The sequence below is a fragment of the Oncorhynchus masou genome, chromosome 12 (assembly GCF_036934945.1).
Source record: "Oncorhynchus masou masou isolate Uvic2021 chromosome 12, UVic_Omas_1.1, whole genome shotgun sequence".
Classification (NCBI taxonomy): Eukaryota; Metazoa; Chordata; class Actinopteri; order Salmoniformes; family Salmonidae; genus Oncorhynchus; species Oncorhynchus masou.
The window spans coordinates 71965350-71983680 of NC_088223.1; the positions used below are offsets into that span (position 1 = coordinate 71965350).

At 39.9% G+C, this 18331-nt stretch overlaps 1 protein-coding gene and 2 pseudogenes across 2 annotated transcripts; all 3 read left to right on the forward strand.

The window, feature by feature from the left end:
• The first annotated feature begins 70 nt into the window (after nt 1-70).
• On the forward strand, nt 71-2167 carry LOC135549396 (serine/threonine/tyrosine-interacting-like protein 1; annotated as a pseudogene).
• Nucleotides 2168-5048: 2881 nt separating this feature from the next.
• Nucleotides 5049-12331, forward strand: tmem120aa (transmembrane protein 120Aa). 2 transcript variants are annotated; one of them, XM_064981902.1, is made up of 12 exons: nt 5063-5441; nt 7424-7542; nt 7706-7822; nt 8035-8094; nt 8234-8329; nt 8757-8846; nt 9351-9416; nt 9715-9776; nt 10006-10098; nt 11414-11478; nt 11605-11673; nt 11843-12331. In XM_064981902.1, exons 1-12 carry the CDS (start codon nt 5364-5366, stop codon nt 11954-11956), a joined length of 1029 nt encoding a protein of 342 aa, XP_064837974.1. In that variant the 5' UTR covers nt 5063-5363; the 3' UTR covers nt 11957-12331. The 2 variants fall into 2 exon arrangements, with proteins under 2 accessions (XP_064837975.1, XP_064837974.1); XM_064981903.1 differs by lacking the exons at nt 11414-11478; nt 11605-11673; nt 11843-12331 and adding an exon at nt 10527-11407 and having other exon boundaries at nt 5049-5441.
• Nucleotides 12332-14005: 1674 nt separating this feature from the next.
• The window catches only part of LOC135550789 (NADPH--cytochrome P450 reductase-like), a 30966-nt pseudogene continuing 26640 nt past the window's right edge, over nt 14006-18331 (forward strand).

The following is an 18331-nucleotide window of genomic DNA, read 5'->3' on the forward strand; positions in this document are numbered from 1 at the left end:
TGAAGACTTACGTGGATAGGCTACTGAATACAGAAGTAGATAGAATGACCAATCACAAATGACTACTATCCAGCCAAACGCAATGCCCGTTATTGTGTTACCTAGCAACAAAACCTAAACAAACCTGTGTAATTTTCTCTACATTTTGTGTAGTTAGTTCAGAAATGTATTAGAAATGTTGTAGCCAACTAGCTATGTGCTTTTGGTTAGTTAACTTGAGCGGGAAAAGTCGTTGTCATTTTCACCCTAACCAGGTAAGTTTCTGCCCTAACCTGTAACGTTAACTGCCTGCATTTTCTTTTACTAGCATTATCAGTCAATGAGATATCCAAGTATGTGTGTTGTTAGCAGGGACCTAACGTCACAGTCAATGGCAGAGACCGACATTAGGCTAATTAGGTAGCTAACTATCTAGGGTGCTCTACCATATATGATGTTTGTTTGAAAACTCGACTAGCTAACGTTATCTACAGAAAGATGTTGATATACTGAGAACAAATATTGTTCCTGAAACAAGTTAGCTAGTATTTGAAGCATGATGTTAGCAAGCTAACGTTGGCTAACTAGCTAGGGTAGTAGTCCAATGCGGGGGTTTGAAAACACTGACTTTTTATTTTCAGGTTGTCATTCTTCCTATAATGGCGGGAACAACCTTTTGCGGTGTGTCTGAGCTTTACAACATTCTTAATCAGTACACTCGCCTGTCCAGACTACCAAAGTTAAACTACCTCTGTTTGATTGGTAAGAGGCCAGTGGGGGCTGACTGTCATATTGGTTCAACACGATTTAAACAAATCCATTGTGTTGATAAACATAACTTATTTCTACGATTCAGTCTAACAATACAATCAAAGTTGCCTTTGATAAAAAGTGGACAAATGGTTGTGCTGTTTCCTCAGATGCTCGTGCTAAAGGACAGTACAATGCCAGCCATATCATCACGGCCAGAAATACAAAATAGGTATGAGTGTCAAATCAGTCATTAACACAGTACAAAATAGCTCATCCCACCTTAGGTTCAATTAAGTTGCAATGTTCAATGGGGGCGGCAGGTTGCCTGGTGGTTAGTGTTGGGCCAGTAACCGAAAGATAGAATCCCTGAGCTGACCATGTAAAAATCTGTCATTCTGCCTCTGATCAAGGCAGTTAACCCACTGTTCCCCAGTAGGCCATCATTGTAAATAAGAGTTTGTTCTTAACTGACTTACTTGCCTAGTTAAATAAAGGTTCAATTTAATAAAATAAAAAATAGTTGAGATGGAATCTAAACGCAAATTCATTATGCTTGTGGAGGTGGAGAGTATGAGGAATATTGTGGTTTATGACATGATGAATGAAAAATAATACTTGTTGTATGTGTTTGACTAGTTTCAATGAAGCTCTGTGGGAGGCTAAAGTAAATTAATCTCAACCGTTTTTAATTGAATAGAAACGGCTTGTCAATTGTATTTTTCCTTTATTTAACTAGGCAAGTCAGTTAAGAACAAATTCTTATTTTCAATGACGGCCTAGGAACAGTGGGTTAACTGCCTTGTACAGGGGAAGAACCACAGATTTTTACCTCATCAACTCTGGGATTTGATCTTGCAACCTTTCGGTTACTCGTCCAACAATCTAACTACTAGGCTAACTGCCGCCCCAATGATTGACAATGATATTAAATCCATGATATCCCATCAGAGAGATATGTAAGAATGGTGTGTTTGTGTGTTAGGCTATGGAAGGCCCTGACAAAATCAAACCGCTATCCTATCCAGATTCTGAATGGAGGCTATCGGGTTCTCAGCCTTGAATGCTTTCTTTAAAACACAGAAAATCCTTTACACAATTAAGGTAACACCTCCATTGCTCCAAACATTTGCTTCATATTGTGAGAATCTGTTGAGAAATTGCTAAACATACTCAGGTGATAAGTCTTTCAAAGTTGTGATTTGCATAGATTGTTCTGCTATCTGTTTCGTTCATGTGAATGTAGGAATTGGAGAGCTTGAGGCCTTATAAAGTAGAGCTCTTGCCAGGTCAACTCTACCTAGGCGATTACAAGCAGGCTATCAGTCCCCACGTCCTAAAAGACCTAAAACTGAGCGCACTTGTTAATGTCTCTGAAGACACTAGTCATGTGTGTGAGGACTCGTATTTACATGCCAAAGGAGCATGTCCTAAATAGTTGTTTCAATAAAATGTTTTTCTTTTGAAATTAGGTTGGAAAAAGGAAACCACACCATCCATCACATTAATGTGGCAGATTCCGTGGAGGCTGATGTACTCCAGTTTTGAGAGGATATGTGTTTTCATTGGTAGGCTGCATGTATTTTCTTCCACTTTTTATACTGAGCAAAAATATAAACGCAACATGCAACAATTTCAAAGATTTTACTGAGTTACAGTTCATATAAGGAAATCAGTCAATTGAAATAAATTCATTAACCTGATCTATGGATTTCACATTACTGGGCAGAGGCGCAGCCATGAGTGGGCCTGGGTGGGCTTAGGCCCACCCACTGGAGAGTCAGGCCCAGCCAATTAGAATTAGTTTTTCTTAAGTGCTTTATTACATACAGAAATACTCCTCAGTTTCATCAGCTGTCCCAGTGGCTGGTCCCAGATGATCCTGCAGGTGAAGAAGCCGGATGTGGAGCTCCAGGGTTGGCGTGGTTACACATGGTCTGCGGTATGAGGCTGGTAGGACATACTGCCAAATTCTCTAAAACAACGTTGGAGGCGGTTTATGGTAGATAAATTAACATTAAATTATCTGGCAACAGCTCTGGTGGACATTCCTGCAGTCAGCATGCCAATTGCATGCTCCCTCAAAACTTGAGACATCTGTGGCACATTTTAGAGTGGCCTTTTATTGTCCCCAGCGCAAGGTGCACCTGTGTAATGGTCATGCTGTTCAATCAGCTTCTTAATATGCCTCACCTGTCAGGTGGATGGATTATCTTGGCAAAGGAGAAATGTTCACTAGTAGTGATGTAAACAAATTTGTGCACAACATTTGAGAGAAATAAGCATTTTGTGTGTTTGGAACATTTCCAAGATCTTTTATTTCAGCTCATGAAACATGAGACCTTATTGTGTTGCAAATGTTCCCCATTTAGGATCTCGTCTCAACACTGGATCTGAGATTTTTTCAAGTCACAGAATAAGCCGCTGTAGTGCTGCAGCCATGGCTTTTCTTTTGCACCACTTGAAATATACATTAGGGGCAAGTTATATTTATATATTTTCCTGTCTTCTTTGGAATGTGTAATAGAAATAGTGAAGTTCAGACTGTTCCAGTTTCTGTTTTGGGAATCTGAAGAAATGTTGATTGGCTGATGATAATACTGCGTGTTTATAGTATAGGAAGGCCCTAAAAATGGTCAAAGACTCCAGCCACCCAGGTCATAAACTGTTCTCTCTGCTACTGCACGGCAATCGGTACCAGAGTGCCAAGTCTGGGACCAAAAGGCTCCTTAACAGCTTCTACCTCCAAGCCATAAGACTTCTGAACAGTTAATCAAATGGCTACCAGGACTATTTGCATCGACCCCCTTATTTTATTCTTATTTTTTTGCACTGACTCTCTTGCACAGGCTTGACGTACACTCACAGGACTTTAACCACACACTCACACATACTGCATTGACACTCCAACACACAGAACACACACACACAGACACGCACATGCATATTGATGACACACACAAACATTCACATGCTTTCACACATGCTGCTACTCTCTGTGTATTATCTATGCATGATCACTTTACCCCAACCTACATGTACATATTACCTCAACTAACTCGTAAGCTGCTGCATTTAGTAAGTGACACATTTTTCTGTTATTCTTGCCACACCATTATGATATTGATGGCAATTTTCTCACTGCAGGAGGCCTGGGAGCTTGTCCTGCAATGTAAAACCAATATGAGACCAAACGGAGGGTTTGTACAACAGCTGTCCGACTGGGAGCTGCACACACTGGGTAGACGAATGACTGATATTGCAGTGCCCTGCTATTAAGACAGTAGCTCATTTGAATTAGTCCAGACCTTAATGGCACCAGAGCCCTGTAATTCACTGGAACACTATTTACCCAATGAAAATTTAAAAAGTACATGGATTATTGTCATGAAGTTCCCTTCCTCCTTTATATTGACCTTCTTGGGTGGTTGATGACATTTGTATGCAATGAGCACCAGTTTCTCACAAATATTTAAAGTATGGTCATAGTACACACACTGACACATAAGTATGTGAGAACCAGCTTGCAAGTATTGCTTGTCAGGCCATAGGCTTGCTGATCATCAGTTCATTGTAAGATATTCACTTTCCATATGTAATGCAATATTATTATTTCTGAAGACCCAGGCATTGGTGCAGCTAAAACAACTTATGCACATTGATACATTTGTCCTGCTGATATTCTGGAATCATAGTAATACATTTGTCCTGCTGATATTCTGTAATCATAGGTCCTGAGAATTTCATAGGAATGCTGAATGACAATTTGTCAGGATTATGTAATCAATGTAATGATAAGGTCCAGTGGCACACACAGTGGTGTAAAGTACTTAAGTAAAAATACTTTAAAGTACTACTAAAGTTGTTTTTGGGGATATCTGTACTTTACGTTACTATTTATATTTTTGACAACTTTTACTTTACTACATTCCTAAATGAAATAATGTACTTTTTACTCCATACATTTTCCTTGACACCCAAAAGTACTCCTTACATTTTGAATGCTTAGCAGGACAGGAAAATTGTCCAATTCACGCTCTTATCAAGATAACATTCCTGGTCATCCCTACTGCCTCTGATCTGGCAGACTCACTAAACACAAATTATTATTTTGAAAATTATGTTGGAGTGTGCCTCTGGCAATCCATTCATTAAAAAAACGAGACAATCGTGTCGGGTGGTTTGCTTAATATAAGGAATTTGAAATTATGTATACTTTTACTTTAGATACTTAAGTATATTTTAGCAATTACATTTACTTTCGTATATTTAAAACCAAATACTTTGAGTTTTACTCAAGTAGTATTTTACTGGGTGAATTTCAGTTTTACTTGAGTCCTTTTATATTAATGTGTCTTACTTTTACTTAAATTTGACAATTGGGTACTTTTTCCGCCACTGAGGACACCATGATCTTGCGCAGAAAATACGGTAATAACAGTCACCCAATCAGCTGTTCTATTGTTCGAAAGCTTTCATTGGCTCACGCGTGGGCGTTGAAAACTTCAAGAAATTAATCGGGACACCTCATTGGATAAACAGAGTTGGATGAGGTGTCCTCGAAGTGATAGGTCTTACAACTGTTGCACAGCTGACATTTCTTGTGTTCTTGCCTTTGCCCACATAGGAATAAAATGTTATTCAACCAAACTAGTTTGGCTGATTGCTTACAGGAGTGGGAGGGTCTGGAAAAAGACTTTCAACGGGTCCAGGTAAGGGGCATGTTTTAGAAAAGTATATTTCCTACAAACTTGCTGACTTCAAGTTATCGGTTCGCCAATTCGCTACAGCCAGTCGCCCATAAACGAGCTAATCCGCACAATGTGTGTTTACGACAGCTAGCTAGGTAGGTAACGTTGGCAGCAAATGCTCGCCAATCCAGAAACATGTACTTGTAGGCTAGCTAGCTGTGATTGCACATTTTACAATCCTGAACTGACTAACGTTAGCGAGTTACTTGAAATAGAAATCTAACGAAATGTCATGGGAATTATTAATGGCATTGGGTATTCATAAACAAGCTGTCCACACTCAGTTTGCCACTGCTCTGGCAAACCGTCAACCTAGCTGGCTAGCTAGCACACCTAAGAAAGAATGCAAGAATTAAGGTTCTTCAGTCGGATAATTGTATGGACCACTCCAGACCAAAAACTTGTTGAAAGCCACTGCAGCAGAAATCTGTTTGAAAGCTGTTTTGATCATCTGATTTCATTTTTTAGTATATGTATTTTCTTTTATTAAATAAAAACTGGCACACGGGTTCTTATCACAGGATTACAGCAGTAGTTGGAGAGGCATAACAATGTCGAAGTTTTTTTTAAAATTGTACCTTGACATATAATTATTAATTTCCCCAAATACATTCAACAATCATACCACAGTACAATAGTAAATTGAATACATGTAATATATCATACTTTATATTCTGTGTGGTTCGAGGCCTGAATGCTGATTGGCGGACAGCTTTGGTATATCAGACCGTATACCACGGATATGACAAAACATTTATTTTTACCGCTTTAATTACGTTGGTAACCAGATTATAATAGCAGTAAGGCACCTCGGGGGTTTGTGGTATATGGCCAATATACTACGACTAAGGGCTGTGTCCAGGCACTCCGCGTTGTGTCATGCTTAAGATCAACCCTTAGCTGTGGTATATTGGCCATATACCACACTTTCTTGGGCCTTGTTGCTTAAATATATCATATTAAATTCCACTATGATATCAAACACGTTCTGTATACAACCTGGTGATATTAGGCTGCTTCCAGAGTAACTGATTTCTACCTACAAAAGCTATCGCTATGAAATATATTTGGAACTAATTACAATTTCTAATAGAACTTATTACTGTAAATTGACAAACTCTTGAGAAGTTATAAATTGGAGGACATACAGATCAGTAGCTATCACTTTTCTTCTTCTTTTTTAAAGGCCCAGTGTGGTCAATGTGATTTTCCTCTGTTTTATATATTTCCACTATGAGGTTGGAATAATACTGTGAAATTACAACAATGCTCTTTTAGCGTAAGAGCTGTTTGAAAAGACCGCTTAAAATGTTAGCCTGTTGTGAGAGGAAGTTTTGGCCTGCCAGGTGACATCACCAGGCGGTAAATTAGTTATAGACCAAGAGTTCCAAACCTCTTTGTGAATAAAACTTTTCTGTTTTCTCCTCCATACTCAGATGACTCCCAGACAGTCCAAGCAAAATTCTTGCTAGAGAAATTGCTCTTTGCTAAGAAGCTACTTTTGTTTTCTTTTTGACCATTTTAATTAAAAACAATCACAGTAAGGTACTTAATTGTTATCCTGAAAGTTGTTGATATCGAGATAAAAACGGCTGCATTGGAAGCCTCACAAGCAAGCAGTACAACTAGACCAACATTTTGAAATTGATTTCCATAATTTCCAAAGTGTGAGAGCTAGGCCACATCCGGTTAAGTCTGTACAAATGTCAAGGTAGATTGTAACACTTAAACGTAGCCTAAACAAAATGAATTGGCTCAGCACAAGAAAGCTTTAATACATCTCTTATGGTCATTCTTAGGTTACGTGCAATGACAATAAGTGTCAGTGAAATATCCCATCATATCTAGTGCAACCACATTGCTGAGTGACTGAGATGATACAGTGTGCTGCATATGTACCATAGAGATGCAAAATTGTTCTTACCATCTCTATTTTCCTCTAGGAGACTCACCGTCTGTATAAACAGAAGCTTGAGGAGGTCTCCAAGCTACAAGACAGCTGTTCCAATGCCATAGCACGACAGAGGAAGAAATTAAAAGAGCTCACAGTGTCGCTGGAAGAGTGAGTATCAAGCACAGTTGATGTAATAGGACACATGGAACCTCACATTTTTCAATTATCTAGTAATCACAGTGTAATAGACCTCACTGTAGTCATAATTCTTATTATTCTATAGGTCCGCTTTGTACTTATTACTAAATCATGTTGTCCTTTTCCTCTTTAGATGCAAAGAAACACCGAGTCCAGAGGAAATGAATGCAATAAATGGGATCCAGGAATCTATCAAGGACAGACCAAATGTTTTCTTTGAAATGGAGTCTTTCCTGCCAAAGAAGAATGGGTAAAACAAATATAGGCGTCTTTTGCATAGCAGTAGCTTCTCGCAGGCTACCGTCTCGGTGTTAAGCTATCTACTACAACACGCCTTAAGCACATAGTGTGTAGTCCAAACTGTCAGTGTAAAACAGTTTAACTTGATACGGGTTGTTTGGAGAAGAGAAGATTTGTAGACAATTATTTTCTTGATAAAATTCTCTCCCCTTTGCTGTACAGGTTATACCTCAGTCTCGTTCTTGGGAACGTGAATGTAACATTGCTCAACAAACACGCCAAGTAAGAGCTTTTCAGTAATTTAACAAATGTAATAATGGAGTCATAACATGACAATGAGAACTCATACTCAAACTGAACTCAAACTGTTTGCCTCTTGGTGAACATAACAGATGCTTTTTCTCTGTTCTCTCGCCACAAGATTTGCCTACAAAGATGAATATGAGAAATTCAAATTGGTCCTCACCGTCCTACTCCTCGTCTTCTCATTCACATGTCGCTTTGTATTTAGTTACAGGTGAGTAACCTCTCATATACCATTTTTTATTGACAATCATATTTATTTCAAATTTTTATTTTACCTTTATTTAACTAGGCAAGTCAGTTAAGAACACATTCTTATTTTCAATGACTGCCTAGGAACAGTGGGTTAACTGCCTTGTTCAGGGGAAGAACGACAGATTTGTACCTTGTCAGCTCGGGGATTTGATCTTGCAACCTTTCAGTTACTAGTCCAACGCTCTAACCACTAGGCTACGATAAAATTAGCAACTCATTAAAAACATTCCACTATTGTATGTATTATTAGCTGTAGTATATTGTTATTATGCAGTAATACCTATAAATTACATTTGCTCCTGTTTGTCTTTGACTCTGAACTCTGTGAACTTAACTGTGAACTTGGTGAACTAGTGTTTGTGGTTGTGTCTGTCTTTGTTTGGCAGAGCCTTAGACGCTCTCTTCAACTTCCTGCTGGTGTGGTACTACTGCACACTGACCATTCGGGAGAGTATCCTCATTAGCAATGGCTCCAGGTCAGTAGTCAGCACTTCATACTGCTGGTGTGTGTTTGCATTCAGCTGAAGACACTGCACCACTGTGTGTTTGCGCTACAACAGTGGTCCAATGAAACAGCACCTTGTTTGTGTCAGCCTCATTACATGGAGGCATGTTGATGCTGCTTTGTCCCCTCAGCATATGCCATCTCTTGTGTGAAACATAAGGATACTTTGCCTGCACTATAGATTGACTTCTATACAATACTATTTTTCTTTGTCGTCTTCCGTATACCTACCTGCACAGTGTGTGATGTAAAAATCCTCACAATTCAATTTTATTAGGATTTTTATGCTGAGGCTTTTTACATCACACACACTGCAGTCCTGAATTGATACTAACTACTGTACTTTGATGTACAATCCTGCATGTATAATACACTTAGAGTTATATCTCATCTCATATGTACTGTCCATTCTAGCTATTTATTCGCTGTGGCCTGTACATAGATCTTGGTGTGACTTGTTTGTTTGTTCCTTCAGGATCAAGGGTTGGTGGGTGTTTCATCACTATGTGTTCTGCTTCCTGTCTGGAGTGATGCTGACTTGGTAAGTGCTCCCCAATGTTCTACATCTGCAATATGATATCACTCTAACTATGGCTGGGCGTGTGATCAAATTAAGCACGAGGGAGACACTGAACACTGCAGCCTCAGAGGCCTGGAGTTTTAGTAAGTTACCATGTTACCATTTTATTACCATATTTATGAGTGCACAAGACAAGAAGAACAGATTAGGTAGCTTGTTGACCTTTAACCCAAATGCATTTTATTTATTTTCTACCTCTGATTGGCTAGAATGGAATTTGCACCATAGTACTTATCTAACTGCCCTGTCCGTCCTACAGGCCGGAAGGCATACTCTACCAGATGTTCAGGAATCAGTTTCTCACCTACTGCTTGTACCAAAGTAAGACACAACTGTAATATCTTTAAGTGCGAGATAGAATGACTATGGAGTAAATCACATACAGTTGTTTTTAATATGAAGCTATCATTATTGAAAACAAATGGCACCATTCAACTTTTGAATAGGCATTTCAATTAATTCACCTTTGAAATGGGATTGACCTGAAATGAAATAGAACAGTGTCAATATTAGTACAGTACACTTCTGTTGTGTTGTCTGTGCAAAATAGGTTTTGTCCAGTTTCTCCAGTACTACTACCAGAGTGGCTGTCTGTACAGACTTCGAGCCCTGGGAGAGAGTCACAACATGGACTTGACAGTTGGTGAGTGAGAAGTCACAAATTGTTGTGTGTCATCATGACTACTCACTGATCACGTGTTTAAGAGTAACATGACCAAAATTACAAAAACGCATCCTCCTCCATCACTCCTCATTGACCTGATATCATCATCAACACATAGTGTAGTTTGCAGCTGTATCGTACATGTTTACTGGTATTGTATAGTACATGGTTATTACATGTGCATTCCATTTACACTATATATACAAAAGTATGTGGACACCCCTTCAAATTAGTTTGACACCCATTGCTGACAGGTGTATAAAATTGAGCACACAGCCATGCAATCTCCATAGACTAACATTGGCAGTAGAATGGCATTAATGAAGAGCTCAGTGACTTTCAACGTGGCACCGTTGTAGAATACCACCTTTCCAACAAGTCAGTTTGTCAAATTTCTGCCCTGGTAGAGCTGCTCCGGTCAACTGTAAGTGCTGTTATTGTGATGTGGAAACGTCTAGGAGCAACAACAGGTCAGCCGTGAAGTGGTAGGCCACACAAGCTCACAGAATGGGACACGAGTAGTGAAGCGCGTAGCGCGTAAAAACCGTCTGTTCTCGAGTACAACGCTACTTCCAAATTGCCTCTGGAAGCAACATCAGCACAAGAACTGTTCGTCTGGAGCTTCTTGAAATGGGTTTCCATGGCCAAGCAGCCACACACAAGCCTAAGATCACCATGCACAATGCCAAGTGTCAGCTAGAGTGGTGTAAAGCTCACCGCCACTGGATCAGTGGGAACCCAATGCATAGTGCCAACTGTAAAGTTTGGTGGAGGAGGAATAATGGTCCAGGGCTATTAGTTCCAGTGAGGGTCAATCTTAAGACTACAGCATACAGTGACAATCTAGATGATTCTGGGCTTCCAACTTTGTGGCAACAGTTTGGTGAAGGCCCTTTCCTGTTTCAGCATGACAATGCCCCCATGGACAAAGCGAGGTCCATACAGAAATGGTTTGTCGAGATCAGTGTGGAAGAACTTGACTGGCCTGCACAGAGCTCTGACCTCAACCCTATCTAAGACCTTTGGAATGAATTGGAACGCTGACTGCGAGCCAGGCCTAATCGCCCATCATCATTGCTCTACCTCACTAATCCTCTTATGTATGATTGGAAACAATGTTTCAACATCTAGTGGAAAGCCTTCCAAGAAGAGTGGAGGCTGTTATAGCAGCAAAGGGGGACCACCTCCATATTAATGCCCATGATTTGGGAATGAGATGTTCAACGAGCAGGTGTCTACATACTTATGTCATGTAGTGTATTTAGTGACATAAACAAACATTCCACCACCTCAGAGGGTTTCCAGTCGTGGATGTGGCGAGGCCTGACCTTCCTTCTGCCCTTCCTGTTCTTTGGTCATGTGAGTATCAGCAGGGGGGGTGGGTTATTGAAAGTACCAAAGTTATTTCTGGATATTGTTGTTTCTGCAGTTGTATGTATTGTTTTTAGAGAAAGAGTGACACCACTATGTTCTGTGTGTTTGTAGTTCTGGCAGCTTTACAATGGCCTAACACTGTTCAGGATGGCCCAGCTCCCAGAGTGTAAAGAGTGGCAAGTCAGTGCATTTCACAGATGCTCTTTTAATTTCACAAAGAAATGAATGAAACTTGTATTAATATATGGCAAGCTCCTTTAGTTTTTTGTTGTTTATTTTGTTGTCTGTCAAATTTAAAGTGAACATTTGCGACAGTATTCCTAACCTGTCCTCCCTCCCCACCCTACAGGTCTTCATGTGTGGCTGCTCCTACCTTGTGTTGTTCATGGGGAACTTCTCCACCACACTTGGAGTAGTCTACCATAAGTACATCCACAACCAAGACAAGTCCAAGAGCCTATAAGACTTGAAGAGAAAGATAACTAGATATTGTTATGAACCCAACGATTTATTCAAAAGAATGTGCAAAAGGTGTTTTATACTAATATGCTTTTTATGTCTATTTTATGCGTTTGTCTTGTAAACGTTTACTTTTTTCTGTTGTACCATTTTATCTAATGTGTTTCGTTTTGAGTAGAAATGTTGAACCACATTGTTCTTTGTTTTTCTGAGAAATGCAGCTTGTCACTTTCAGCATCGTATGATTTAATTGTGTGTGAAATTACCTGAATAGGTTGGAGATATTATAGTGGAAGAGAATTACATGCCTTGCACTGACTGTCACTAAACTGTCTACATGTTCAGCTGTGTCAAAAGAGAGCTCACTGCAATAATAAGCGACTGACTGAGTCTGTGCTTTGTTCATTAAATGTCTCATCAAGAGACTATGCCATGTGTATTACCACTGATATGTTAGGGATATGTTGACAATTTTACTTTCTTCTTCTTGGCTGATACTATTTCGAAGATGGATAGTCTTCTTCTCGATGGTTTGATAGGATGGTTGATAGCAAAGTGAGTTCTATTTAATTCAATTATCGCACCTTTCAGGAACATGGCGTTATCACATTTCACTATAACCCAAAGGCCAGCAGATGGCGATATCGAGTCGTTTCATCTTACCATCCAAAGGGAATGTGTGCAGCCGGCTATAAATTCGTATCCCCTGTTGACTGGTTCATACATCAAATATTCTTCATTCAGGCTGTGAAGGAGTCTGTTTTTCAACTTTAAATCAATTTAATGGCGAGAAGGTGGAAAAAACTGAAAGTATGCATACTTTCTTTATGAAGCCATTTTCAACCACCATGCTAGAGTGGCTAATGCTAGTCCCGGATGTTGCGTAACGCATTCAGCCAATCAGGTTGTATCAGTACATTTTTTTCATATTTGGTCTGATAGTTTCAAAATTACATGTATTATATTTGTTGCCATGAACTCATTTACAGAACATTATTCATAGTTTTAATAGGAAAGATTAAACATTTATGCAGTGAAGTTATGAAGTAAAAATTAGATTAAGAGTAAAATCCATGTATTTTTCACCCCAGATGCAACATGCAATTAATGTAATGATAGTTTTGTTTAGAGGTTTATTAAATTATATGTTCATACATTTGTGCAATCTGAAAAATGTAATTAATAGTCAAATAATATCAATTAAACAAATTGGATCTTATAAGGGAATTTTATCTGATAATGTATAACAATGGAAGGCAGCACACTTCAAACACATTTATTTTCTAATGCCATTTTGACATCAACAAGTGTTTTACAGATGTTCAGCCTAAAACACAATGAATAGTGTGCATGTTTTAGGAATTCAATGTATGTGGGTGTAATGGTAAGGGGCATGGCAGTCAGACAACATTCTAGGGCACGCCAGGTAGTCAGCAGCACAGGATGTGTAGCAGGACCAGGTGGATTGGACACAGGCACAGCCAGGGTCTTTGCGACGTCCCTAGTCCATTAAAGTTTAAATAAAAAATGATTAAGGTAAGGGTAGAGAAGTCCCAAGGATCCCAGATAGCACTGACCGCGAAAAAAACAACTACTGCAACCTTTTTGGCTGAACGCATTACATAACATCCTAACTAGCATTAGCCACATGGTGATGGAAAATAGTGTTTCATCCCTTACAAAAAAGATTGCCGTTTTGAAACTGCAGTCGACAATGGTATTTTAGACGCAGTTATTGTAGAATAACTGCATTGTACTGCAGTTATACTGAAAAATTACTACAGTAAAAAAAAAAAATTTTGGACACAGTGTTTGCAGCATAATGCAGTTATTGTCTCTTTGGTGTTTAGGTCAGAGCGTGACTAGGGGGGGTGTTCTAATCATTCTATTTCTATGTTGGTGGGTTGTATGGTTCCCAATTAGAGGCAGCTGGTAATCGTTACCTCTAATTGGGGATCATATTTAGGAAGCCCTTTCTCCCACCTGCTTTGTGGGATATTGTGTTTGTTGCACCACTGATGGTGCAACAAGTTATTATTTATTTTTATTTTTTTATTTTTCAGTTTTCATCATAATATAGATGTGGAACTCTACACACGCTGTGCCTTGGTCTGTCCATTACAACAACCGTGACAGAATATCCCACCACGAAAGGACCAAGCAGCTTCAAATGGATGGAAAAGTGAGTTGGACCTGGGAAGAGATAATGGGAGGTTGTGAGACCCTCCCTTGGCGGGAGTCGCAGAGTAATTGGGAAGGACAGCGACGATGCCGGGGGCCGCAGCCACAGAAACCAGAAGATTTCTGAGGGGGGGCACATGGAGTGGCCGGCTGAGCAGCGGAGAGTGCCAGACCCCGAATGGGAGTTGCTGGAGGAGTGCAATGAGGGATACCGGAGAGAAGAGTGAGTGAGGAGTATGCTGCAGCGCAGGTGTGCTGAAGAGCGTGTCAGCACCTTGCACTCACCCTGAAGAGCCAGAGACCGTCAGGGAGGTGATGGAGAAGTTGGGAGAGGAGAGAGCTGTTGTGCAGGTGTGTTCTGCTCAACATTCGACATAAAGAGCCTGTCAGCAGTCTGGTGAAGTCTGTGCCGGCTCCATGCATCTGGCCTCCAGTGCGCCTCCCCAGTCCGGTACGTCCTGTGCCAGCTCCCCGCACCCTCCCTGAAGTGCGTGTCACCAGTCTGGTGCACCTCTGCAGTCCCGCTCCTAGGCTGGAGCCTTCTTCTGCGCCGGTGCCCAGTCCAGGCATGGCGTCCAGTCCCGCTCCAGGGCAGGAGCCTTCCTCTGCGCCGATGCCCAGTCCAGGCACGGTGTCCGCGCCGGTGCCCACGCTGCGCCTTGGTCCGTCCATTACAACAACCGTGACAGTTATACTGCACTCTGACTGCAATCTTTTTTGTAAAGATGAAAAAAAGTATGCATATTTCCCCTGTTTTTTTTCTGCGTTCTTGCCAGCCTGAATGGAGAATGTTTTTTTATGTATGAACTGGTCCAAGGGGGATAGGAGTGTATAGCTGGCTGCACGCATTCCCTTTGAATGGTAAAATGAAATTACTCACTATCGCCATCTGCAGGCCTTTAGCACCATGTACATAAATGTGAAGCTCATCTGGAGTTACCACAGCCACTAAGTCACAAACCTTGGTCTCAGAGATAAAACATTATATTTGAAAAAAATCTGTTTTCCCATTTAGTATAATATGTTACTTTATGTACGGTTATATTACATTTACTAGAGGTATCATAGTAAAAAATGTACCTGGGACACATAAGTATGATATGTTACAATTGGTATGGAGAGTAGGTTGCTTAAGTCAAATTTTGTATTTACATTTATTTTAGTTAACCTTTATTTAACTAGGCAAGTCAGTTCAGAACAAGTTCTTATTTACAATGACGGCCTAGGAAAAGGCCTCTTGCGGATTAAAAAAAACAAAACAGGGTTGTTGGCTGGGGTGAAGGGGTGTGTGTATATTAAGCAAACCTCAAGCAACCAAAATGTTTAGCCTGGTCTCAGAGCAAACTTATATTTAAAATATGTAACTTATTATATTCCAATATGTAACTTTTTGGGAGACCAGACCAAATTCACATAGAAATATGAGTTATAGATCTGTCGATTACTTGAAAGACTCGGTAGATCTGTTCTATATGCTTCCCATTCTTAAGTTTCGTTTTGCGTCTTTTGGTTTCGTAAACCAGCTTCAAACAACTGAAAATATAATATTTTTGGTTATGGAAAATCTATTTCACAGTGGTTTAGATGGTAAAATTATTCCCTACACTATACTTGCTTGTTTTGTCAAATAAATGGAAATTAGGCAAACTATTTGAATTTTTGCAACCAGGAAATAACGAAGCGATTTCTGCATAGTGCACCTTAAACAAAAATCCTTGCCACTTCATTTAGTATGATATGTTACTTTATCTTACATTACATTGATTAGACGTAACATAGTAAACGTAAACCCAGGACATTCAAATTAGTATGATATATTAAGTTTGGTAAAGCAAAAATGAATGTCTAGCAACAAAGGTTGTGTGTTCTAATCTCATCATGAACAACTTTAGCATTTGAGCTAATTCGCAACTTTGCAACTACACTGAACAAAAATATAAACTTAACTTCTAAAGTGTTAGTCCTATGTTTCATGACCTGAAATTAAATATTCCAGATATGTTCCATATGCACAAAAAAAGAGTATTTGTCTCACATTTTGTGCACACATTTGTTTACATCCCTGTTAGTGAGCATTTCTCTTTTGCCAAGATAATCCACCCACCTGACAGGCATATCAAGAAGCTGATTAAACAGCATTATCACTACACAGGTGCACCTTGTGCTGAGGAAAATAGAAGGCCACTCTAAAATGTGCAGTTTTGTCACATAGCACAATGCCACAGATATCTCAAGTTGAGGTAGCATGCAATTGGCATACTGACTGCAGGAATGTCCACCAGAGCTGTTGCTAGAGAATTGAAAGTATTTTTTTTAACAACATAGTTTTAGAAAAATTGGCAGTACATCCAACCGGCCTCACAACCACAGACCACGTGTAACTACGCCAGTCCAGGACCTCCGCATCTGGCGTCTTCACCTGTGGGATCGTCTGAGAACAGCCACCCGGACAGCTGATGAAACTGTGGGTTTGCACAACCCTGAAAGCTGAACATGTCCCAGTTCTTCCATTGTCTGCATACTCACCAGACAAGACACCCATTGAGCATGTTTGGGATGCTTTGGATCGATGTGTACAACAGCGTGTTCCAGTTCCCGCCAATATCCAGGAACTTCACGCAGCCATTGAAGAGGAGTGGGACAACATTCCACAGGCTACAATCAACACCCGGATCAACTCTGCAAAGGAGATGTGTGGTGCTGACTGATTTTCTGATCCACGACCCTACTTAAAAAATAAAAAAAGTTATCTGTGACCAACAGATGCATATCTGTATTCCCAGTCGTGAAATCCATAGATTCCGGCTATATTAACTGTTTTGTTAGACTTCAGTGCGGATTTTAACATGATCAATCATAGTCTGTTGCTGGAAAAACGTATGTGTTACGGCTTTACACCCCCTGCTATATTGTGGATAAAGAGTTACCTAACAGAACACAGAGGGTGTAATTTAATGGAACCCTCTCCAACAAAATCCAGGTAGAATCAGGAATTCCCAAGGGTAGCGGTCTAAGCCCCTTAATTTTTTCAAAAACTAAAAGCATTGTATTTGGGACAAATCACTAAACCCTAAACCTCAACTAAATCTTGTAATGAATAATGTGGAAATTGAGTAACCCTGGATTGTAAATTGTCATGGTCAAAACATATTGATACAACAATAGCTAGGATGGGGAGAAATCTGTCCATAATAAAGTGTTGCTCTGCATTCTTAACAGCACTATCAACAAGGCAGGTCCTACAGGCCCTAGTTTTGTCACACCTGGACTACTGTTCAGTCATGTGGTCAGGTGCCACAAAGAGGGACTTAGGAAAATTGCAATTTGCTCAGAACAGGGAAGCACAGCTGGCCCTTGGCTGTACGCAGCGAGCTAACATTAATAATATGCACGTCAATCTCTCCTGGCTCAAAGTGGAGGAGAGATTGACTTCATCACTACTTGAATTTGTGAGAGGTATTGACATGTTGAATGCACCGAGCTGTCTGTTTGAACTACTGGCACACTGCTAGGACACCCATGCATACCCCACAAGACATGCCACCAGAAGTCTCTTCACTGTCCCCAAGTCCAATACAGACTATGGGAGGCGCACAGTTCTACATAGAGTCATGGCTACATGTTACTCTATTCCACATCAAGTAACTCATGCAGCAGTAAAATTTGATTTGAAAAAAATTCTAAAAATACACCTTATGGAACAACAGGGACTGTGAAGCAACACAAACATAGGCACAGACACATGCATACAAACACGTGTACGTGTGTATAGGGCATACGTTATCATGTGTTTTGTGTTGTAGATATGTGGTAGTAGAGTAGGAAATAGCTGATAGGCATCAGCTAAGAGAAGATCATGGGCATCCATAATACATACAAATACAAACTCAGTAAACTATTTGAAATTGTTGCATGTTGCGTTTATATTTTGTTCAGTGTACTTACTACTTTTTATCTACTTTGCAACTACTTAGCATGTTAGCTAACCCTTCCCCTAACTCTAACCCTTTAATCTAACTTCTAACACTAACCTTAACCTAATCGTATCCCCTGACAGTCAGCCCAGCCAGTGGTGGAAAAAATACCCAATTGTCCTACTTGAGTAAAAGTAAAGATACGTTAATAGAAAATGACTCAAGTAAAAGTGAACATCACCCAGTAAAATACTACTTGAGTAAAAGTATTTGGTTTTAAATAT

Bases quoted from the DNA above. Each gene is read 5' to 3' on its own strand.
- tmem120aa (XM_064981902.1), top strand. From the start codon at position 5,364: ATGTTATTCAACCAAACTAGTTTGGCTGATTGCTTACAGGAGTGGGAG. The intron at 8,095-8,233 runs GTAAGAGCTTTT...TCTCGCCACAAG, and splicing joins TTGCTCAACAAACACGCCAA to ATTTGCCTACAAAGATGAAT. The intron at 9,777-10,005 runs GTAAGACACAAC...TGTGCAAAATAG, and splicing joins CACCTACTGCTTGTACCAAA to GTTTTGTCCAGTTTCTCCAG.